This window comes from Lepidochelys kempii, chromosome 4 (genome assembly GCF_965140265.1).
Source record: "Lepidochelys kempii isolate rLepKem1 chromosome 4, rLepKem1.hap2, whole genome shotgun sequence".
Classification (NCBI taxonomy): domain Eukaryota; kingdom Metazoa; phylum Chordata; order Testudines; family Cheloniidae; genus Lepidochelys; species Lepidochelys kempii.
Window position 1 is genome coordinate 21,387,925 of NC_133259.1, and position 25,830 is coordinate 21,413,754.

The 25,830-nt window shown below is 39.5% G+C and overlaps 1 protein-coding gene across 9 annotated transcripts in view; it reads left to right on the forward strand.

The window, feature by feature from the left end:
• Nucleotides 1–25,830, forward strand: part of CCSER1 (coiled-coil serine rich protein 1) — a 1,062,049-nt gene that overhangs the window by 644,191 nt on the left and 392,028 nt on the right. For 8 of the 9 annotated variants that reach the window (XM_073340691.1, XM_073340694.1, XM_073340695.1 and 5 more), the window contains one exon: nucleotides 23,249–23,326. In XM_073340691.1, the coding sequence (XP_073196792.1) occupies nucleotides 23,249–23,326 (78 nt within the window). Of the gene's footprint in view, nucleotides 1–23,248; nucleotides 23,327–25,491; nucleotides 25,568–25,830 lie in introns of those variants that run through there. The other variant, XM_073340699.1, reaches the window with a different exon arrangement.

The following is a 25,830-nucleotide window of genomic DNA, read 5'->3' on the forward strand; positions in this document are numbered from 1 at the left end:
GCTAGTCACTTACTCCTGGTCAAAACATGCTTCAGATCTTATCAAAGACAATGCTGTAGCCAATTCTTTAGTAGACTAAAACTAAAGATTTATGGGTTAAGAAAAAGTATAATGAGTTATAGCAAGATTAAAACTAGGGTGACCAGACAGCAAGTGTGAAAAATCGATACAGGAGATGGGGGGTAATAGGAGCCTATATAAGAAAAAGACCCCAAAATCAGCACTGTCCCTATAAAATTGGGACATCTGTTCACCCTAATTAAAGCAAATAAAATAAATTGCAGGTGAATTCGAGTTTATTAGTTCAAAATAAAAGCAGAGTTGTAGCAATTTGCCCGTTTTACAGTCTTTTCATAAATTTTCTCAGGGCTTCCCAAAACTGACTTCCGAACACCATCCTTGCCACTAAGCATATCACTTCCTTATACACCAACATCTCTCAAAATGACAGCATAGCTGCCTGCCTCAAATATTTATAAGATAATGGACAACTGTTGAGGTTCAAATACAAGACAGCACAGAGCTCTAAGCAAGCAAACAGGCTGGTCTGCCAACGGACTAGTCCTGTCAGCTTTCCACCCTCTCCTTTATTCTTTCTCTCCCCGCGCACATTACATTCTCCAACAGATAAAAGGAATACACTGGCTTTGTTTAACATTCTTATTTACCAATTTCTATCTACCGCATTCCTTGCTCTCGGGCCTGGAGCCCAGTCCTGGGAGGCTTCCCATGGTTCATGTCATCTGGGCGAGATTCCAAGGTTCATGCCCTTGAAAGGAGCTGTGTGTGCACAGCTCCTACACAACACTCCGGGTGTGCCCTGAATGTTGCCAAGCGCATGAACCCTGTATGAATCCTACAGACAACCCTCAGATATCCACCCCAAACACATTGTGAGACTCATCTCTTTCATTTTTACACATAACAGTTTTACCCTTTCAACAACACACACTTTGACCAAACCATGGGAGCAGACACGGGTACTAGAATAGCTCCCCAATATACCAACCTCTTCATGGACCACTTTGAAGAAGAATTTCTGGACAAATACACCATGAAACCAATGATATACCTGAGATACAATGATGGTATTTTGATCCTCTGGACAGACGACTTAAACTCCCTCAGACATTTCCACCACAACTTCAACAACCACCACCCTTCCATTAAACTCTCTTTGTGCCACTCCCACGCTACCATCAACTCCCTGGACACTATGATCAGCTCCAACAGTGGAACCCTACAGACAACTATAAACAAGAAACCCACAGATCACCACACCTATCTTCATAGATCCTGTAACCACCCCAAACACACCAAGAAATCTGTTTAGCTACAGCCCGGCACTCAGATACCACAGAATATGCTCTGAGGAGAAAGCTGGAATGTACATCATAAGACATTCAGAACTGTTTTCACCAAACAAGGACAGTCCACCAGAAAAGATCACATCATGTTACAGGCAACCCAAATACCCCGAGAGGACCTGCTTCAATAAAGAAATCAAACTCACTCTGACCACACATGTCTAGTTGTCGCCTACCACCCAACACTGGAACCCATATGGGGTATCACCAAACTACAGCCCATAGTCAATGGGGACCCCAGCCTGAAAGGAAAAAAATGGGTTTGTTTAGTCAGGAAAAGAGACAGCTGAGGGGGAACATAAGTCTTCAAGTACAACAAGGTTGTTATAAAGAGAAGGATGATAAATTGTTCTCCTTCTCACCTGTGGACAGGGCAAAAAGTAATGGGCTTAAATAGCAGCGAGGCAGTATGACACTGCACCCCATATTCTTCATAGCGATGTTATGATTATGTCATAATTATGATAAGTTTTGTACAAGATGGGTCATGTAAAGTGTCATTGGAAAAGTTATGATGTGCTGAATATGATCTTTTTATGCATGCATCATTTTTGTATCTGAAGTTTTGAATAGGACTGTGTGTCTGTATTTCAAATGTAGTTATACATTGGTGGCACCCACTGGGCAAAATGCTTCTAGTCTAGATAGCCAGCTGTGAAGAGTCTATTCAAGGTAATGGACCTTTAGGGAAAACAGTAGGCCTTAGGAGAAGCTCATCTCCCACCTGGTAAGCCTTTCTGAGAACCTCCAGAAAGCCTGTGTGCAAGGGCTGCTATGACTCAGCAAGGTATGCAAGGGCATGTGACCAGGCCACATGACTCTGGACTCTCCATTTTGGGATGTCTGTATTTTGGAACAAAGAGTTACTTCCATATGCTAAAACTATATAAGGCAGAGAGTGACATTATCTGTTGTTCTTCACTCCCCCACAATGCAACACCAAAGAGAAGCTCCTAAGGAAAAGGACTTGGAATGGGGGTGGGTATCCCAAACGGCAGAGAAAATGAGCTTGTCCCTTAAGAATCGGCAAGCCTGCTCGTATCATCAGACAGGATGAGAGTTACTAATGCATATCCAATCTATCTTGTATGTTAAACTTAGTTTGCGTTTTTGTTTGTTTGCTAGGTAATCTGCTTTGATCTGTTTGCTATCACTTATAATCACTTAAAAATCTATCTTTTTGTAATTAATAAACTTGTTTTTGCTTTATCTAAACCAATGAGTTTGAACGAATTGCTTGGAAATCTTAGCTCAAGGGGCAAAGGCTGTTGCATTTCCTCTCCACGTTGTGGGGGAGGCGAACTGGATAATAAATTCATACTGGTCAGAGTTTTGACAAGGGCAGGATGGTACAGCTCTGGACTCCTAGGCTGGGAAGCTGGTGGTTATTTTGGCTGTAGCCTCTCTATTATTGGTTCATGCAGTGGCTGGTCAGCCTGCATGTAACTGTAGCTGCGTGTGTCTCTACCCGTGTGAATGGTGGTGGAAGTGCAGGACCGGGAGCAGGTCTGCAGCTTGTCACAGCAGCACAGTTTGAGAGTGAGCCCAGATGGCTCAGTGTTACCGCAGTTCCAGGTGGTACCCTGGGGGGAACCCATTACAGGGAGATTGAGGTTAAACGTTAGGAAAAAAAATCCCTAACGGTAGTTAAGCACTGGAATTAATTACCTACGGGAGATTGTGGAATCTTAGTCATTGGAAGTTCCTAAGAAGAGGTTAGACTAAATCATTAGTCTAGATAATAATTATGAATCCTGCCTCAGTGTCAGGGACTAGACTGGATGACCTGTTGTGGTCCCTCCCTGCCCTACATTTCTATGATTCTGAGTTTCATGTTTATACAGTCTTGAAACTTTTTTTCTCAATAAGGCAAGCTGTAAAAATATTGTAAGCACATAGCAGTGTAAGGTTTAATTAATGCCAGGAGCCTTCAGTAAACATTAATAGCACTTTGGAATACACTTAGTGCAATGATTCCTGCAATCAGACAGACTCATACACCTGTCATTAAATCTCTATGTGGAAAATGGCTGATGCTAGCATCAACGACATTACATGAACGTTGTGCATTCAGCGATGGGAAGGAAAGATCAAAAGAAAATCTTGGTCAACAGAAATATACTTTCAGATAAAATATAGTTGAATAGCCCTGTTTTATATTACAGATCTCAGTGCATATGGTGGGATTTTTGTTTGTTTTTGCGGGGGAGAATAGTGGCATTTTAGTGACAAAACAGGTTCAAAACAGAAACTTTGATTTTAAAAGAATTGCAAATTTTAATATAAATAGAAACCTTTTCATTCTTTAGGTTTTTTTAATGGAATCATTGGAATCTTTTGGAGGTGGTTTAAATTTAAAAAAGTTCACTTACAATGTTTGCTGCTATCACTGCAGTAAATTTGTGTTCTAGTTCAGATGAATTGGAAAGTGACGAGACAAGTGAAACTGATTGGTCTATTTCTGTGTTTCTACTCTATGAAATGTGAAAAATAGACTAACAACATAAAATTGGCTTTAATTTCTGGCCTGATTTAAAACAGACTTCAATAAAATATAGGCTTATATCGCAAGTTCTGTCAGGCAAGGACTCTCTCTCTATTATTTGAAGAGTGCCCAGTACAATGAGAACTCTAGGTGCTACCATAACATTAATAAATCACCATAATAATAATATAGGATTTTTAACCACAGTATGTCCTTTGAATAATTCACTTTGGATTCCCTCACCTAAGATGACAATCCCTGGGAAATGCCGTGTGCATTAATTATTTAGGGGTAGATTCTGTTCTCATTTATATTTGTTTAAATTTGGAATAATGTCATTGTTTTCAATAGGATTACTCTGCATTTACACCAGAACTGAAACCAGAGCTGAGCCCTTTGTGTGAACGACCGCCCTGCACCTTTAAGCGGAGGTTTAAGGCGGGGGGCGGGGAATCAAAAGGGTCAGCATGGTCACTGTCTCATCCCCTGGGAATAAAGAGTTTAAAAGGGGCAGCCCTGTGCCTTAAACATTCCTTTTGCATGGAGCAGGCTGAGGTGGAAAGTACACAGTGACTGGATAAATGGCTTGGAAAAAGACTTAAAAAGAGGTGTTAATTAAAGGAACAAATGGTGGGGGGAGGGGATTGGGGAATTCTTTGATTGGTACTGCAGGGAGCCAACCCTCCATTATAATAGCCCACCTGAACCCTCCCACTGGGTGGTGGGGGTGGAGGATTGTAAGGTCCCACAATGAATTTGCTGGAGAGACCTGGATAGAAAAAGAGGGGGAGCTGGTAGAAGCTCCTGGGTAATTACGGAATAAACATGGGGTTATCTGCACTGTACGCTGTTATCTGCCAGATAATCCCAGACATCTAATAATAAAGGTGCGGCCTGATTAAACTCATGTCAGATGTCTCCTGTCCTTCCTTCGGTATAGCCAGACAAATGCTGCTCTGGCAAAGGAGCCCTTTCTTTACACAAAGTCCAAAGGCTGCTACAGAAGTACTGGTATATCCTAACTGTAGACGCCACTGTATCCACATGGCAGGGGGCAATTTTTGCAGGGCACATACTGCTTATATTATAATGTCACAGACTGAAAGCAGTATCTTTTACATATAAAAGAAACACCTTACAGTAAGTAGTGACCTTTTCTAGATCTGTATCTTTCATTCGTTCTTTTATGAGGCTTGCTTCATCTTAAATTTAAGTAGATTTTTCCATTCTTCTTAGCAGTGTTGTTACAAAAACAACTTTTGAAGACTTCACTTGGAATGTACTCTACTCTTTATTAGACTCAGATTGCCTTCTCCCAGTTATTTCAAATTGCTAGTAGTAATAGTCCGATGTACTAATACTATAATACTTAGTCCTGCCCTGAGCGCAGGGGACTCAACTGGATGACCTCTCAAGGTCCCTTCCAGTCCTATGATAGTACATTTAAAAAATCCTAGCTGCTCAGTTATGATGAGAGAATAGTAGAATATTTTTCTGTCCGATTATTTTGTCCTGGTAACAAGTCGTAGGAACCAACTGAGTTGGCTGTATTATGAGGAGCAATTCAGTTCTTGATCTTGTCCTCACTGAAGTTCAGTGACAAAATTCTCCTTGACTTCTCTAGAAAGCAGGAAAAGACCCGATGGCCTGATCTTAAGACAGTTGCAGTCAATGCGAGCCTTTTGGCTTAGGCATTTAGTCAATAGTTTTAGGAAGAAAATATTATTTCAAACAACATTGAGGGTCTGACCTGACTTTGGATTTCTGAGATTCCATTTTACACAACAGAATTTGATGAGACTGAGAGAATTTTTTCCCTTTGGCCCCATGCACAACTCCCATTGAAGTTAACTGGCAGAATTTGATTCTAAGGCTTATGTGGAAGAGAGAATCATGTTAACTCCATAGACAAACTAAAAAAGGATCAATTTTTATTTTGTTTTGAAAAAAGTTTTAAAAAGTGTTCTCTAAGGACTTCAGGACTGGACAGAGTAAACACAAGGTAGAGACTGTGCAAAGGGCCAAGAGATTGTGGCAGAGATATTTTAATGTGAAGAAAAATAGCACAGATAGCATATATCGGCAGCCATTTGTGCTAGTTTAATTTTCTGGGATGTTCTGCTAGTCTCTAGTTCCTAGGAGAGGCCTCCATGTAAACAGAGAAACATGTTGTGATTAAAATAAAAATGGATCCTTCTTGATTAGTTTAAATAACAGGAGAAATGGTTTGCAAACATCCAAAAAGCAGGTTGTGTGTACATTATTTCAACAGCATAAGATTGTTTGAGTTTTAGTATTTTCCATGTAAAGGTCATTGTCATAAAGTGTCTTTCCCCTCTTTTTAGTCTGTTTATTTAAGAAATATTCAACTTCAACTGGAGTGTGAGAGTTTAAAATGTTATCCATGTGAGCCTCGATAAAAGACTTAATCTTTTAATTTTAAGATAGTTGCAATTGTTATGCCTGAATAGCAGTAACGTGTGTGCTAACGAGCTTCACAGCTTTAAGGGGCAGTTTAAAGTGTACAGTTACGTTGTGTTTAACTCCTTGGGCCTGGTGGCTAGGATTCCAGGATATCTAATAGCATCAAAGTTTGTGAGTTTGGCCATAGGGAAGTAGAAATGGAATATACAGTGCTGACTTTGTACAAACTCTGCATGCTAATTTTATGAAATACCATCAGGTTTATGCTACTACTGTCCTTCACCATCAAGATGTGATATCAAGGTTTCTACAAAGGATTCTATAGAATTACAACTATGCTAACTCTGTTGAATGGATCTGAAACATGGGTAGTGAAGAAGGTGGAAGGGCACTGGTTTGACGTTTTTGATTCTTGTCATCTTCATCAGCTGCTCCATATTTAATGGCAGGACCAGATCAGAAGTGAGGCTATTTGAAGCTGAATTTAGCGAGCACCTCAATCAACACTGGTTTCGTTTTGATGGCTTGTTTGGTATGGACATATTAGGAAGGAAGACCAACAAATTCCGAATTGCGTTTGCCAAGGAATGCCACCATACAGCTGACGAGCATATGGTCACCAAAAGTTTTGGTGCCACCATATCATTGCCATTGATGGATGTAATGTGAATATCCAGCCAGACCACTTTAATGAACTCGCGAGAGATTGAGCACGACCCGAGTCAAACTGCAAGGAGAGTATCTCCCATGGGGATTTGCCATGATGATTATGAAGGGCGTATTGATGTGCCTGATCCAACTCCTGCTGAAGACAGACAGAGCTCTAATAGAAAAAAATGAAAATCAAATGTCAATAAGTGAGAGGAGACTTTGCAGCTCAGTAAAGAGCAGATTGATGGGCATTGTGAGATATATAAGGAAGGGTTGTCTCGTGGCTAATACATTTGACTGGGACTCTGGAGACGCGAGTTCAATTTCCAACTCTGCCGCTGACATCCATGTGTGTCCTTGGGCAAGTCACTTGGTTCCCTATTAAGCATGTGCTTAATAGCTTAGATCAACTTAAGCAAATAGTAGTTACAATAAACTCAATGGAGTTTCTCACATAGTCAAAACTAAACGTGTTCTTGGGTGCTTTGCTGGATCAAGTTCTTAATATCCCTGTGTCTCTGCTCCCTATCTGTAAAAAAAATAAAATAAAATAAAAATTGGATAATAGAATCTCCTTTCTCTCACCCTTTGCCTTGTCAACTTAGATTACAATTTCTTCAGGGCAAAAACTTTCTCTTACTCTGTATTTGCATGGTGGTTGGCACATTAGGGCCCCAATCTGCACTGGGATCTCTAGATGCAGCCATAATACAAATTAATACAAATAATAGAATGAGAAAAGATAATTCAAAATTGTACTTAAGCAGATAACATCTATAACAGAATGTTTGCAGCAGGTGAGATGCATTCTGCTTTAATAAAGACAAACAAATGATAACTGATAACTCCTGGTGTCATTGTGGATAGTTCTCTGAAATCATCCACTCAATGTGCAGCGGCAGTCAAAAAAGCAAACAGAATGTTGGAAATCATAAAGAAAGGGGTAGATAATAAGATAGAAAATATCATATTGCCTCTATATAAATCCATGGTATGCCCACATCTTGAGTACTGCATGCAGATGTGGTCGCCCCATCTCAAAAAAGATATATTGGAATTAGAAAAGGTTCAGAAAAGGCCAACAAAAATGATTAGGATATGGAACAGCTTCCATATGAGGAGATTAATAAGACTGGGACTTTTCAGCTTGGAAAAGAGACAACTAAGGAGGGATATGATTGAAGTCAATAAAATCATGACTGGTGTCGAGAAGGTCAATAAGGAAGTGTAATTTATCCTCCTAACACAAGACCTAGGGGTCACCAAGTGAAATTAATAGGCAGTAAGTTTAAAACAAGCAAAAGGAAGCACTTATTCACACACCTCACAGTCAACCTGTGGAACTCTTTGCCAGAGGATGTTGTGAATGCCAAGTCGGTAACAGGGTTCAAAAAAGAACCAGATAAATTCATGGAGGATGTGTCCATCAATGGCTGGCTGTTAGCCAGGATGGGCAGGAATGATGTCTCTATCCTCTGTTTGCCAGAAGCTGGGAATAGGCAACAGGGGATGGACCACTTGAAGGTTACCTGTTCTGTTCATTCCCTCTGAAACAGCTGGCATTGGCCACTGTCGGAAGACAAGATATTAGGCTAAATGGATCTTTGGTCTGACCCAGTGTAGCCATTCTTATAATATGCTGGATAATGTATCAGACTGTTAATTTTTTGGTTTCAGAGATTTTCTGATTGTACTTGTTTTCTTTTCTTTTTCCTTTTTTTTTTTAAGCTACAGTAGAAGTGATTGGCTAAATTTTCCAGTTTTCTTCAGTGCCATTATTTTATTGATAACAAATCATTTCTTTGATTGATTTCTTAAGTGTAAGCTCTTTAGGGTAGGGACTTTCTCTCATTGTGTGTTTGTACAGTGCCTGCTACAATGGGCCCAAGATCTCAGTTGGTTTAGGGTCCTAACCGGTGCTACACGAACACAAATAATTAACAATAGCTCAGTATTCCCTTATGTTTTATATTCAATTTATTTCATGCTGTCTCTGTATTGCAGATGTTCAAAGCCTTGTTCTCCTCTGCCCTACTTTTAGAGTAGTCATTTATAATTGAGCAAGGTGAGTGTAAGTGACTACACTATGCAATGCAGCAGAGTATCGACCCCTCGCATTGCAGATCTTTGTCATGACAATATACACAGTAACTGTGGTATTGAAGTTAACAGCAAGAAGCTGGAGGTTTGGGCAGCTGGATGGGGAATGGTGGGGACTTTTGGCACTTGAGAAAGTGTAGAGAACGTTGGGGATTTTCGAGACCTCGAAACTCGAGGCAAAACAAACCATCTATGTAACGCAAACATACTGGTAGGTCTTTGCACAGTGCAAGCAGATATCCCCACAATGGGATTTTTAATGGCTGCTGATCCTTCCCTTTGGCATTAAAAGCCTTATTGTGTCATTCAGTGTGTCAAATCTTTTAAAAATGTAATTCTTCCATGATAAGCACACCCTTTGAAGTTGCATTATTTCTTTTATGAAATGTGTTCATGATCTTTTCCTTCAGGCTAGGAGAGTTGGTGGGGGAATGATTATAAAAACTGTCTACAGTAAAGAGCATGGAAATTGGCTTTTCTTTCTCTAGACTTTCATGTTTCACACCTGGATACTGCATTTAAATAGAAATCTAATGTAGAGGCATCTCTTTCCCTCGAGACAGAATACTTGACATGTGCATAGAGCTTTACATTATTTCAATGTTTTACAAACATCAACTAGTTTTGCAAAACTCCTGTGAGTTGAGTAAGTGTATAAATAAGGTAGGTAACCTTTTAACTAGTTGATGAGCCTTCCAGTGGTGCTTACCGTATATTACCGTTTTTAGAAGCCATGAGAAACCAGAGCAGCAGCAAACAGGTAGTTAGGCCTGGCATGTTGGTTTGTTATTTAGTAAACATGGTTATTTAGAACCCAGCTGTGCCATGTTTCTTCACATGGTATTGTTATATAAAGATCCAAAGGCACAATAGTAAGTAAAGTTTATTATATTTTTAGTACAGATAAAGGGGGAAAATGAGGCCAACTGGTGAAATAACTTGCCCAAGATTAGAACATGGGAGTCTTGTTCTTAGTCTTTTATGTTCAAATGGTGACACTCAAGTTCAGTATTTAAATCAAAATACTGAAGCTTTCTAGGAGGTTGAGTGCCCTAAAACTGTCCATGAAGAAAAAATGTAAACAAATACATGAAACTAGTGTTGATATTATGAGTGAGATTTTCAAAAAGCAAGTCCTGGAGTCTGCAGAACACATAGGAGCGTGAGTTATTGTCCAAACTCTTCTCCATTCTGTGCTTTTGACTTTTGTAGTAATTGAAAAGCAATAAGAGAACATAAACCTCAGCTCAAGCTTCTCTCCAGGGCCTGGCTACACCTGAGAACTCCTACCAAGATGTCCTCTCTTCTGGTTTCCTTTGACCCATAGAGGCATTCACCTGCATTACAGAATTATAGCAATGTGGGGCTGGAAGGGGCTTCAAAAGATCATCAAGTCCAGCCCCCTGTACTGAGACGTGACCAAGTAAACCTGGAGCATCCCTGTTATTAAAAACCTTCAAGAATAAGGGTTTCACAGTCTCCCTGGGAAGCCTATTCCAGAACTTTAACAACCTTTATAGTTAGGTTTTTGTTCATATCTAACCTAAATCTCTCTTGCTGTACATTAAACCCATTATTTCTTGTCTTATTTCTTGAATCTATTGATAATGTATTGATACTTTACCCTGGCCCTCCTATCAAAACCATATTATTCTATGTGGTGGTTATTTTGGAAATAGAGATATCATAGACACTGTAAACTTAATGTCTGTGGAAATGCTCAGTTTAAAGTGGGTGATTATGTAATTTGTTTTACAGTAATCATAAAACTCATTGGAAAGCAATATGATAACATATTTAGTCCATGGAAACAGAATAGATAGTAAGAATATAAAGAGAGATGGATATAAAAATAAAAGGCAGGCCCCAAAGACATTTTGAATCTCCAGGTAAGAAGAAGTTTGAACCAACTGTGGATGGGCAAAAAACCAAAAATTGTTGATATGTTACGAACTAGACAAAATAGATTGCTTAGCCAGGAAACTGCAGCTGTGCTGGCTGAAACTTTTCTGAAGCATCCAAAACAGTTGCAGCTTTTTTAGGCTTTTCTACTCGTTTATTAATTTGAAGACATGAGGCCATCTAACTCTCTAAGTATTCTAGTTTTGGACACTTGAAGTTGAAAAATGAGACAAGTGGCCCCAGTCCTGGATTGACATGGAATTAGATGATACAAGAGAGCACAAAGCAGCATGGCTTGAACATGCTCACAGCCAAAGCTACTAAAAACCATTTCACTTTCTTCGTTTCAGAGGAGCAACATGATAAACCAGTCAGTCATATATGTTCCAGGATTTGAGGTGTGTGGATAAATACCAAGGCCACAAGAAGATCACGAATGAATATACTGGCACTTCGGTAATAAAGTCAGGCACTTTACTTTTAGTCAAGTAGCTGGCTTTGATCTGTAATAGCTTACTTCTGCCACATGACCATTTCATCTGTTCTCGTGCGTCCCAGACACGCAACGCTGAGTGTCTTTTTTCAAAGTTGATGTCCCCAAATACTTTTAAGTTGTTTCTGCTTTCCATCTGGTCAAAGTCATCATGTGGTATCCTTAATAAAAAAAAAAATGCTGACAGTCAAAATCAATCTTAAGCCAAATCTTGAAGTGTTTCAAAGTGTGAAACAAGGACGTTATAAGAAGCAAATGCATTATTTAGCTCAATTTTTATATAAAACCTATCTATTTTTACATCTTTTAAAACTTGTAAAAATGTCTGCTCTTAGTCAAGACATGCTTAGAAGCACTGTTTTTGTTTGGCTTTAAAAATTCCATAATTATATTAAGTTTGGGGCTAACATAATTGTCCTGCTTTGCCAGTAGAAATGGTTCTTCAAAGCTGCTCTCATTTTCTGACTTCCTGGTTATGTGCCTTGTCTTTCTCTCTTGCTTCCCTCCTCCCAATGCCTTCTTAAAGCACTAATTTTCAAGATTTGGGGGTGAAGGGAGAAGATTAGAATCTGATTCGCAACAATAATAAAGCACTTGACACTTGATATAGGTTTATAGAAAGTGTTGAATAAAACCAGATTCAGGTAGTGTCTGTAAGCATGCATATAAATAGCAGGGGACCTCTCATGTGTCGTTTGTACTTAGGAGCAGCTTCTGCTAATCGTTAGAGATGTATTTGTGGAACGCTGACAGACAGAGCTTTCCAATAAGATATTGGATTCCTCCAGTGTTTCATTTTATGTTGCTCTGCATTGTAGCATTGAACGTAAAAAAAAATGTGAAAATGTGGATATTATAGTCCATAAGGTACTTCTGAATTATATAGAATATTACAATTACCTGCTCATTTGCTTTCCTTGGTCTTTCCAACTTTATTACAGGTAGCGGTCATTGTCCACTGTATGTCTAGCGACAATGTTTCTAAAATAAGAGGGAAGATTGTTAGCAGGGCAGAATTCCCTCCCTCCCTTGGTGCTGGGGTGTTAGTGTGTTGCAACTTTTATCTAATGAATAAATATCTTGCTGGAAAGTTAATGGCAGTCAGTAACTCTCTTGTTTCCAGTTATGGTAACCATCAATCCTAACCTCTGCAGGATTGTCATCGGTTTTACAGTTTCTATCCTGTGTAATTTCAGTCACAGCCACTGTCCCAGAACTGTGGGATAGCTAGGCATGGCTGTCGAGCTGTGTTGTATGATCCTGTATCACAACAGCATCTCTCCCAACTTCCTGTGTAAACTGTGTTCCCCACCTGACTTCCTGTCGGCTGACACCGTCAGCAACAGCTGCAGTCACTTCTGCCTCTGCTGAAATTGAGTCATCGGTGGGTGAGTGAAGAGGTAGGCTTCTCAACCTCACCTTTTAAATCAGTTTCTTACAGTGCTGGGGCTGGTGGTTGATTTCTCCTATTTTGTATCATTACTATATTGTTGAGTGGGGTAAATCTTTGTTTAAACCGACTGTTTCTCAAAGGTTTGGACTTAGCCTGATTTCCTGCAGAAGTTTTCCCCTCCCCCCCCTTATTATGATATTTTATTCAGAATGTACTTTCCTTATTATCATGAAGTGAAAACTGTACTCCATCAGCCACAATGTCTTGGTTCAGTGTAGCAGAACTAGAAAGAAACTGGTCTAGGTCCTATAAATGAAGGGCTTTTCTCTTTCCTTGTTGAAAGAGTTACTGAGTCATGAGCCAGGAAGTACTCTAGGCAGAGCTGTGGCTCTTTTGACTATGTCAAGCTCTATCTTCACTGATAAATTACTTGTACTGGGGACTGCATGTAATGTAATGTGCGATAGAAAGGGGTAATTTTAACGGTTAGATCCCAAGTAATTTTATTGAAAAAATAGTAAATATTTAGTTTAGAGAAACAACAAATAGTTCAGCTGTTTGGTTTTTTTTTGTTTTTTTTTTTAAGTTTTTGTTTTCCCCAACTGCCAACTCAGGCGTGTGACTCGTAATATTTTAATTACAGGTATTCTTTTATGTGCCAATTATGAATATTAAGAACTTTAAATCCAGCCAACCCCTACTATCTCTTTGTGTACCAATCTCTAGCCTCTGTCTCCTCACTTGGAATCCATGGTCTCAACATCCCTGGTACTCTAAACAGAAGAAACTGTTAATTTTTAAAGTTATAAACCAGTTTCATAAACCAATAAAATCATTACAAGACTAATCCTTGGTAGTCTTAGTTAACTTTATCTCATCAGTCCCTGTTGAAGTCTTAGGGAGATTTTCATTGGGCTGGTTTCTTCTTGAGTCTTCTATGTTTTTCTTACCTGTTTGTGGCAGTTGATTTGTAGAGATGGACAGGATGGATTGTGAAATTCTTGCTGTCTCAGAAGGGAATCAGAGGGGGAGTATGTGGTGGTCAATTCAGAGTATTTTTATGCCCGTCTTCCTGTTTCCATGAAATTTTAGGAAAGAGTGCCTCTTTCTGGGTTGTTCAGGTTCAGAATTCGTTGCTGTCACTCTTCGGTTGGATCAGTGACTTTACGGTGATATCTTCAACACCTGGATATGCAGTCCGCCTAATGAATATGCCACATTTCTAGTTTCCCCTGTTGTCTGTGTGTGTGTGTGGCAGGAAAGCATCAGAGAGAATTAATGATGACAGAACGAGGAGTAATGGTCTCAAGTTGCAGTGGGGAGGGGGGTTAGATTGGATATTAGGAAAAACTTTTTCACTAAGAGGGTGGTGAAACACTGGAATGCGTTACCTAGAGAGGTGGTAGAATCTCCTTCCTTAGAGGTTTTTAAGGTCAGGCTTGACAAAGCCCTGGCTGGGATGATTTAACTGGGAATTGGTCCTGCTTTGAGCAGGGGGTTGGACTAGATGACCTTCTGGGGTCCCTTCCAACCCTGATATTCTATGATTCTATGATTCTAATTTAACTTTAAACGTTTGGTTTTTCTGAGATATTCTTTTGTTAGAGTTTGACAGGAAGTGAAAGTCCAAACAGTAATGTTTTTAATATAAAAGTTTTTAGTTCTCAAAATAGTTCTTTTTAAAATTAAGTTCTTAAAAGAGTGTCTTTAAGCTTAAATGGTCATCAAAGAAGTCATTGTCTTTTATTTTTACCCTTCTCCTTGTCTTCAGGAGTTTGATGACAGATTGCTTAAGCAGTGTCAGATAAATAATTTCCAAATGAATATAAATATTTCTGTATTCAAATAGCTTCTTATATTAGTAACAAGTTATAGCATCAAATGACCTTACTATGTTTGTATATAAAACATCTTATCATATAATTATTATATCTAGCAGTTATATAAAGCCTTTCATTTAGATAGAACAAATTTGGAAATACCAGAAGAAACTTATCCTATCTTAAGCACTTGAGAGACAAAAAAGGTTTCCTCTTTAAGCGGAAACATAAGTTGGACGTAACCAATAGCTTCTGCAATACGTTTCCCATCATAAATGTTCTCCAACTTTAAAGAATGAAGTCTTTTGTGTATTTACAAAATAAATCAATTTCAATAAGGATAGTTCTCAAATTCTTTCTGTAGTTTTAAACTTATTTTTTGCTTTGAAATGAAAAGGGGAGTTGGTATAGTCCCACTTTATAGCAATTAAGCATCTATTAGATATTTGCAAAACAATATCTTTTAAACATAGCACATAGAAAATAGTATAAAATTTGAGCAAGGTAAAGTATTAAATACAACGTTTTGAGTCTGTATAAACATTCTTAGGATAATAAACACTTCTATGCCTATAAAGCCTTGATTACCTTTTCTGATATTTGCTTGTCCTTGGGAGATAATATAGAAACCTGTTGGAATTTCTTTAACTAGCTTTAGCATTTTGCAACCTAACTAGCTAAACGTAATTTGATATTGTTATATTTTTAAGCATCCTGGCTATAACACACTTGTAATATATCTTAATATTCAGTAAAAGCACAGCCTTGCTTGTAATAAGCTAATAAAAATAAGTTATAATAATTTGATATCATTTTTACATCAATATTGAGGTGTCTTACCGACAGCAGAGGCTTCGCTAAGTATTTTGCTGCCTTAGGCAAACCGCAGATGGGCCCACTGCCCTGCTTCATTTGGTGTATCCTATCCCATTATATCTATGTGCCCGTATGCCTGTGTTTTCAATTAAATTTAATAGTTTGACAATAATTTTTTAATGTAAATTAAAAAGAAGAAGATCACGAATGAATATACTGGCACTTCGGTAATAAAGTCAGGCACTTTACTTTTAGTCAAGTAGCTGGCTTTGATCTGTAATAGCTTACTTCTGCCACATGACCATTTCATCTGTTCTCGTGCGTCCCAGACACGCAACGCTGAGTGTCTTTTTTCAAAGTTGATGTCCCCAAATACTTTTAAGTTGTTTCTGCTTTCCATCTGGTCAAAATCATCATGTGGTATCCTTAATCAAAAAAAAAAACTACATTACATTTTTAATGTAATTAATTTTTTATTATTTTTAATTACTAAATATATAATTTATATATAATTATATTTATATTATACTAATAATAAAAATAATTTATTTTAATGTAATTTTTTCATTACAGAGGTGATTGCTTTACTTCTATTTACTTCTATTTCTATTAAAAGTCTTCTTGTAAGAAAACTGAATGCTTTTTCATTGTTCTCAGATCCAAGGGTTTTGGTCTGTGGTCACCTATGCAAATTGATGAGGATTTTTACCAAACCTTTCCCAGGAAATGGGGTGCAAGGGTTGGGAGGATTTTGGGGGGAAAGACGTGTCCAAACTGCGTTTCCCAGTAAACCCAGTTAGAGTTTGGTGGTCGCAGTGGATATTCCACGGACAAAGGATAAAATTAATTTGTACCTTGGGGAAGTTTTAACCTAAGCTGGTAAAAGTAAGCTTAGGAGGTTTTCATGCAGGTCCCTATATCTGTACCCTAGAGTTCAGAGTGGGGGAGGAACCTTGACAGTTGTACATAGAATTTGAGATATATCATAACTCTATATAGTTGTTTTTACTCAAAATCAGATTGAGTATGTTCCCCCTACCTGCACTTCAATATCGGTTTCACCTTTGAGGAGGAAAGTGGTTCAATAGCAGAAGGTTTTTGCTTTGGTTAATGAGTCATTTTCATTTGTGGCTTCAATAAGTGAAGCAGCAAAAAATGGTGCAGTGAGAGATCATTCCCAGTAAAACATGTCATTACATAAATATAGGCAACCTCTCATTGAACTGGAAGAAAATGTGTATTCAATTATGCTGTGAAGTTTATTTTAGTGAAATGTTCTACATCATTTTTGAGAATGTGGCTTTCAAAAATGTGAGATGACCTTAAAGCAAACACAGCCCTCAGTCTCCCCTCCCCCTTGTATACTAATTTTGGGATCTCTGATGAATGACACTTGGATATGAACTACACGTGGTTGAATCACTCTTGGGAGGAAGGAAATTGACTGAAGTTTGGGAAAGCCAACCCTTTAGCTCACTGGATTTTGTGCACTCTACTAAAAATGACATTTTTGGTTTGTTGTTGTGTTTAATTCAGAATAAGAGGCAATAAGAACAAACATTAGCTAAATATCTCTCCTTACCCTATTTCATATTTATGAAAGTCACTTGGAAGTTGATCTTTTTGCTCTGTTGGTTGGCGCTTTACTTGAAAATCTTAAACTTTCAGAGTAGCATGATTTAAACAGATGACATAATCACTGCTGTAAGGTAGACTTTCTGTATGATGCATGGAAGGTCCAGACATGGAATTCACTAGGAAAACGTAGGTTTTGATTGTGAATCTTTTTATTGTCGTGTCTTAAACTGTTCAGAAATAGTAGACTCTACATATAGGCCAGTGGCAACATTTCCAGAAGCTATTTTGGAGGAAAATATGCCACTCAGTATTTACATTTGGTGGTAGGGATTGGCTCTTTCTCTGGCTGTGCCGGAAGAAGGACAGGAGACATAGGATGTAATTTAATTAGGCCACAACTTTATTCTTAAACATCTGTGAGTACCTGGCAGCTGAAAGTGAATTGAGCAGATAATTGCATAATCATTTCAATAGATGCCTGTCCTGGTTCCCAGTCAACCCAGCAACATTTCTAGAAGCTCTTTTGGAGGAAAATAGACTGCTCATCATTTACACTTGGTGGTAGGAATTGGATCATTAGATTATTTTAAAAAAGGTTCCCCCTAAACATACCACTTGCATATGAAATCACTGAAGTGTGAGAGCAAAGCTGCTTTGTTACTCAGAGTGGTAGGGATGGAAGAATTCAAGGAAACACAGAAACTTGAATAATTTGTGTAAAAAAAAAAAAACTTGACAGTTCTAGGTATTGTGACGGGGTCGGGCCAGATCGCTACAGGAGAGTAATAGAAGGCAGATATATTAGCCCCAGGTTAAGTAGGTCCCTTTTCCCTGGGTAAGGTGGCAGGGAAGGTTCCAGAGCAATCAGGAACCTTCTGGAAACAATTAAGGCAGACAGGCTGATTAGAACACCTGCAGCCAATCAAGAAGCTGCTAGAATCAATTAAAGCAGGCTAATCAGGGCACCTGGGTTTAAAAAGGAGCTCACTTCAGTTTGTGGTGCGCGTGGGAGGAGCTGGGAGCAAGAGGCACTAGGGGCTGAGAGTGAGAACGCGGACTGTTGGAGGACAGAGGAGTATGAGCATTATCAGACACCAGCAGAAAGGTCCTATGGTGAGGATAAAGTAGTAGTTGGGAGGAGACCATGGGGAAGTAGCTCAGGGAGTTGTAGCTGTCGCACAACTGTTCCAGGAGGCACTCTAGACAGATGCATTCCACAGGGCCCTGGGCTGGAACCAGGAGTAGAGGGCGGGCGGGCCCGGGTTCCCTCCAAACCTCCCAACTCCTGGTCAGACACAGGAGGAGTTGACCTGGCTGTGGGTTCACGAAAACGGCCAAACTAAGGGCTGCCGTGAATCTCCGAGGCGAGCAAATCTGCCAATAAGTGCAAGACCCACCAAGGTAGAGGAGGAATTTGGTCACAGTATCCATTAAGTATCTACAGGTTTTTTAAAATATTTTTGGAAAAAGTTTGTCAGTTTTCATTCTCTCTCACCCACCCTCTGTTCCCTATCATAAATAGGGCCCTACCAAATTCATGGCCATAAAAAATGCATCACAGACCGTGAAATCTGGTCTTCTGGGTGCTTTTACCCTACACTGTACAGATTTCACAGGGGAGACCAGTGTTTCTCAAATTGGGAATCCTGACCCAAAAGGGAGTTGCAGGAGAGTCACAAGGGGGGGTCGCAGTATTGCCATCCTTACTTCTGTGCTGTCTTCAGATCTAGGCAGCTGGAGAGCAGCGGCTGTCAGCCGAGCACCCAGATCCGAAGGCAGTGCCCCGCCAGCATACCATGCCACCCTTACTTCTGTGCTACTGCCTTCAGAGCTGGGCAGCCAGAGAGTGGCGGCTGCTGACTGAGGGCCCAGTTCTTCAGGCAGTAGCATAGAAGTAAGGGTGGCAATACCATACCATGCCATCCTTACTTTTCCACTGCTTCTGGTGGTGAGTCTGCCTTCAGAGCTGGGCTCCTGACCAGCAGCTGCAAATCTCCTGCTGCCTAGCTCTGAAGGCAGCACTCCTGCGAGCAGCAGCACAGAAGTAAGTGTAGCAGTACCGCAACCCCCCTCCCAATAACCTCCCCCCCCCCAATTCCTTTTATGGGTCAGGACCCCTACAATTACAACACCATGAAATTTCAGATTTAAATAACTGAAATCCATGAAATTTTCTATTTTTGAAATCCTATGACCGTGAAATTGACCAGAAGAGACCGTGAATTTGTTAGGGCCCTAATCATAAAACATGGTAACATTCTCTGTAGAACCTAGGAAGTTCTTTAAATACATAAATGATCTTTATTCTGATAGACATAGTGTCACTGTTACTCCAGGTAGTTCAGTATTGGCGCTGTGCTAATTTCTGAAGCACAGGCTGTAATGATGGTACAGTATTTATGGGAATTAGCATAACAGGTATTCTTCCTTGGAATAGGAGGAAAGTAGGCAAAACACCCCATGTCCTATGCCAGGGTATCTCTGAAGAAAAATATATTTTGACCTTTTCTCAAGGAGCAGGGCTTGCTTGGTCCCTCACTAATAATGGCGCCTTAACATAACTGCATTTAAGGCCCCAGCCCGGCAAAGTGCTTAAGCATGTGATTAATTCTGAGCACTCGGGAAGCCCTATGAAGTTTATGGGACTGCTCATATGCTCAAAGTTAAGCACATGTGTAAGTGCTTTGCTGGATAGTGGCCTAAACGTTTAAGGTCCATGCACAGACAACAGCTACATAAACATCCATCATTTTTTGTTGTTTTTTTTAAGTGCTGTGCCTCTTTGGTGTTTTAAGTCTTGAAAACACTGGGTAGTTTGGCCGAACCTGTGTGGACAGGATTCCATCAGAGAATGCTATAGTCTTGTGTGGTCTGATAATCATTCTACTTAGCCGATCCAGAAATGTTATCATCTGATGCACTTATATTAAAAGAATGTATCCATGATTATGTGAGGGGTGCATGGGGAGGATTGTTTCCCTTGACTAATGTGAGCTGCACAAGTGGTAGCAATGGAGGGAGTTTGTGGGCGGAAAAAAGGGCTACTTGGAGCAGAGATTGGGCTAGGCCATAATATTTCTCATGTCAGCTGATGCCCAGCTTATATGGTGAAAGAAAAATGTCTATATTATGAACCAGTACTAATGCACAACTTTCAAATTTGACTATAACATGGTGTAGTCCTTTTGGTACAGGCAGGACAAACTGAGTCCTCAAATGTGAGGGTCTAAATCCTGTTAAATAACCATACTTTATCATAGTCAGGTATTCAGATAACAGTATTTGTAAATCTCATAAACAGTGGTTTACAAAATTAGACCTTCTCTGGATATAGAATTTTCTAAAGTGATAACTCTTAAGGAGAGAGTTTGGAATCTGGAAAGGAAGCACTTAGGAAAAAATGAATATCAACGTGTAAAGGAGAATTTGTCTTTGGGCAAAATTATCCAACTGCAAAGGAGACTTGGCTATCAATACCTGTGAGCTGGATTTTCTGGTTATTTCACTTTAGAATGCCATCATGAGGCGGGATGGGACAGGCTCAGGGAGCTCTGGGCCAATGGAAGCCGATGTGGTAATATTTTTACAATGATGCCTTAACAAATTTTCACTTTATTTTCTATAATCAAAGTCATGCTACTTTGTGTTCGCTTTTAGTAGTATGGATTTAATGGGACTTATGAGGTTTTTTGTTTCCAGAATTATCACTGCAGCCCATTATACTGTGTTTCTGTTGATACAGTACATACTGTATACAATGATATTTGCAGTATCAAGTTATCAGTTTTATTGAGTGCTTTTATATCGGAAGAACACATTGTAGTGTTAAGGACCCTGATATCCTCTTATTACTCAACAAATTTAATAAGTATATACTTTGTAGAATTGCTTTTGAAATATTGCACCCATAATTAACTAATTTAACTAGTATAAATCCCTCAAATATACAGAAAGAAGAGAAAGTATAAGAATGGGTGTTACTATTAAATTGATTTAATTCTGATATTTGAAGAATGCTATTGCTTAGGCGACTTATGGGTTGTTGAAATATTGTGTAAAAAGATACTGCCATGCTTTGAAATCTCTGTTGAATGATGACATTTAAGTGGTCTATTACTGTACTAAAGGAGTCAAGATTCTAATGGACTTGCTCTCATATATGCTATACTATTACTACCTGTTAAATGTTTCTGAACATAAGTTGTATTATGCGGGCTTTCCCCACTCCCAAAGGACTAAAATAAGGATACACTGGATGTGGTTTAAATAGGCTGCAACTTTTATTAACTCTCTGGGTTAGAAAAAAGCATACAGTGTAGGTAATTCCTTGACCATTTCAATATATACTTGGAGGCAGGAGGGCTTCCATCAGCCCCCCCCCCTTTTCCCATCCTGGGCCCCAGCCCACCCACTGCTGGGACCTTAACATATCTCCCCACTCAAATGAGGATTAAGGTGGGCTATAAAGGAGGGGGGTTGGCTCCCTTCCATGCCATAGGAGCCCCAACCCCCTCCCCCATTTCTGCTCTTTTAATAAATACCTCCTTTAAATCCTTTACCAATCCATTTATCTGATCCCTGTATCCTGTCCCTATAAAGGACCTGTGCTAGACATCCACCCCAGGTCATCATACTGAGCTGACAACACAGCTTAATTCCCGTTCCATGTTCGTTGCCAATTAAGCTTCCCCTGGAACCTGAAAACCTTCCCCCACACACACTTCACTTAGGCCAATCTGGCGATGAGAGGAAAATTTGCTTCCTAGCCCCCCGAGAAGGGAGCAGCCAGCTGAGTGCCTGCAGCAGATCCTGACAAAACCTGGTATTTCACTATTTCCTTCGGTGGGAGGGTGGATGCTGCTCAACCTGGTCCAGGTAAAAGAGGGCTTCTCCACTTCTGCCCAGCATGTATTTCTGTTAACTCCCACACAATCACATAGCCAGCAACAGGGGGGAAGGAGCATTCCCAGAAGTACAGCTCACCTTGGGGTGGGAAGGTTCTGAGGGGAGCAGTGAGGGTATGTTACCGGGTGGCTTGTCCCTAAGGGCTGGAACTAGCCCATCCTGAATACAGAGAGAGCCACTGCTGGTGCACAGCAGGATGCTTGTCCTATGGAGAGTCCAGCCATCTGCAATGAAGTGGGCAAAGCACAGGAAACTGGCAGAGTCTGCAGAGAGTAAGGAAAGTTCTTGAGGTAGGGACATGTGGTGACACTGTGTCCAAGCAGTGGAGAGACAGCAAAGGCCCCAGGCAGGAAGGCCTGAGGAGAGGAAGAGTTATGAATAGAGTTTACTGGGGGGAGGTTCAGTTTTGTTCAGAATTTATTTTATATTAATAAAACCAGTCCCCATGGAGGGGTATTTTAGACCAAGTGTAAGACTGATGTGAAGTTGATTTGAACAGTCAAAGGTAGGGTGACCAGACAGCAAGTGTGAAAAATCGGGACGGGGGGTAATAGAAGCCTATGTAAGAAAAAGACCCCAAAATCAGGACTGTCCCTATAAAATCGGGACATCCGGTCACCCTAATCCAAGGGGAAACAGAGGCAGACTGCCTGAAGGATGACCCTAGGCCATGAGGGGGCACGCAGAAGGCAGCCAGCTTGGTGGCAGTCAGATTTTTTAGAAAATCAGTACTCTTGCTTGCTTTCTTATTGACCAAATAATTGGCTCTGGACTTCAGAAACTTTTCCAGTGAAAATGTAATCAGAATTGATGTGTCTTCACAAAATGCGTTGGCTTGAATGAAACAGAGTATTTCAATGAGAGAATTTTTGTTGAAAATGTTCCAGTCATCTCTAGTCTATGAATCTCCCTTCTCATCCTTCAGAATCTGGCTTTGCTGGGTAGTATGCTGCAAACTTCTCTATCTGAAAATATGCTGGTGGCATCCAGCAGAAGTGCTTGGTTAACACAATCCTAAATCTGCTTCTGAAGAAGGATCCCGTGCATCGTATTGCAATGATATTCCCATAGCACTCCTGAATCATACCTACTCACAGTTTCTGAGCTCACTGCCCACTTGATAAATGGATCAGTTGATACATAAGATAACAGTACCAGGAAAACAAATCTCCCAGTGAGAATAATGCCATGATAACTCCATTTCCAAACAGCTGTCAGTACATGAGTTTTGCACTTATTATCTGGATGTTCGTAGCTCAAAAGCCCAGTGAAGGAGAATATGGCTCACCTACAATATGTTGTTTTGTTTTGCAGGAGAAAGCCCAACATTTACAGAAGGCTCTTGCTTCCCAAGCAGATAAATCCACACAGACTGAACTTGTAGGTCATGATGTAAGTAGCTGTATTAAACAGTATTTTTGTCTTCTTTATTGGTATTCAGACTCTGACCAGCCTGTTTACCACTGCTAGTGCAATGTTCATGCATTAATTTAATAGGATTTAGTGGAACACCATTCTTTTTTTGCTCCTAAGTGATTCTCTTATGCCTTCTGCAACAGAAAAAGATGATTACAGCTACCTGACAACATCCCAATATCATGTTAATTGCTTGTTTTACCAACAGCTCCAATATACTTCTATTAGTATGGGCACAAACACGTCTAAGATGATACATATTAGTACAATGTGAAATCTTTCGGTATATATTTTAAAAAGGCATTTGTGCACTTATTAACAATGAAGTTATGTTTGCAATCATCATAGACTAAGCAAGTCGCTCTTGCATTCTGGTATGTGACAAAAGGCACACAACTTTGCAAAGAACTCGACACTGATATTTTAATTGTTGGGCATCAGCAGGGAACGCTGGAAGTAATTTAACTGAAAATTAGAATTTTCTTCCTGGTGTGAAAATAGCATCTTTATGCTCTGTGAAAAGGTTTAAACTACAAACATGATGATAAAATGTGAGGGTCACTGGTGGAATATGGAGACACAGTAGTTTGCTTGTGCGTTGGAATTTTTTTATGCCTTGAACAATTATTGGTAAAGAGTGTTTGGAAGTTAAATCTCAAACATAGTGTAGGTACAGCCATACAAGCAGCTTCCTACCATACTTACGGCATATGACACCCTTTGGCGCAAGGCCCTGATTCTGGGGTGAGGTGCATGCATGTGGATTTTCAAGCCTGTGCAGAGCCTCATTGAGTTTATTGGTATTCCATGCACACTCAGGGGTCTGCCTGTGCACATCTCATTGCAGTATTGGGGCCTGAGTGTTTTCTCTTGCACATCTAGGGTCAGCTATCCTTGTGAATGTCAAACATGCATACTTCAGTTACAAAACTCTGTTCTTATTTAAATCACATTTAATACCATGACTTCAATTCCATGAAACTGCAGTAATTTTAAATGTGTATTGAGAGGTATAGTTACCCAGAGAGAAACAATCTGAAGTTTGTCCGGCAAAAAAAAAAAATGTTTTATACGTAAAACCATGAGCACAGCCCCCAATTCAGAAAAGCATTCCTAGTCAAGAAAACATTAAATGTATGTATCCAACTTTAAGCAATGGGATTTAATCATGTGCTTAAAAATAAGCACATTCCTTAAGTGCCTTCCTGAATAAGCGTGGATTTAAGCACATGAGTCAATGCTTTCCTGAATCAAGGCCACGAACAGTGACCTTCTCGTTGAGTGTTAAGAAACTGTGTTGCATAAGAAAAATGTTTGTCATGATTTATTATGCTTGCAAATCTCACTCTAGAACTCGGGTTTTATAAGCTTTTTTTTTTTAAAAAAAAAAAGTTAATTTTTTTTAATTGTCATTTTTCTGCTCCTTGCTTTTCTCTGCCCTGATCTCTCTTTGTGAATTGGTAACAATGTCTGTGCCACCATATTCTGCTGCATAATTGTGAAATGATGAGAAAATCCGTGGGAAATGTTGAAACCTGGTAACTGCTTCAGTATTTTGGGATTACAACAAATGCATTCAGCAAAGTGATTTTCATATGGTCAGAGTACTGGTACACTGCACATTTTGCTACTGTTTGTTGGAGAAAATTAACTATCAGCCACAAAAAGTGACTCTATCAAGTGTCTTAGAATTCAAATTTGTGCATGCTTCCCATTGAATAAGTGAATAATATTTTAAATTGCTGTGAATTGATGTTGAGACAAACTATATATGTAATATCCGAAATCTCAGGCTAGAGTGATCGATCTTGGTGTCTGACAGAATTTTTCTACCAGAAGATCCTGTTCTTTCATGTTTTACCAGATGCTGAAAACCTTTGCAAAGCTGTTTGTCTCTCCCTTTCTTAAATTGAATTGCCCCTCTCAGTAAAACTGGAAACTTCTTTGTCCCTTTAATTTCTTGGCAAGGAGTTAAATGCTACCAAAAGCTAGGACACTTTGGGATCCCAAGAGAAATTGTTGAGATTCTAGAGAAAATGCATTTTAAAAGGAAAAATAAAAGTACTGAAACTTCCCTAGTGACAGCTGATTTTCCATATTTTGCTGTGTTTACTTCATGAATTATGGTGTCTTGTATACAGAAGATGACACTATCTCGGGAAGGAGATGATTATCTTTAAGGGCCTGAGCTGCAAGTTAAGGAGTGCCCATAACGCCCATGAAAGACAACACCTCAGCACGATGCCGCATCTCTCACGTTCAGACCACCTTGTGCCCAGTCACATTCCACTTGATACAATTAGTATTGATTTTAATCAAATAAGTTTTTACATTGTGTTTTCAATATAGGGTGTACTTGTCATGGGAGGAGTTATCAGAATTTGAAGGAAATCATTTTTTCATCTCCTGTAAATACATGTAAAGGGACGTAAATTAAACTAATAATGAACCAGCACCAACTACTGTATCTCCAGGATTGA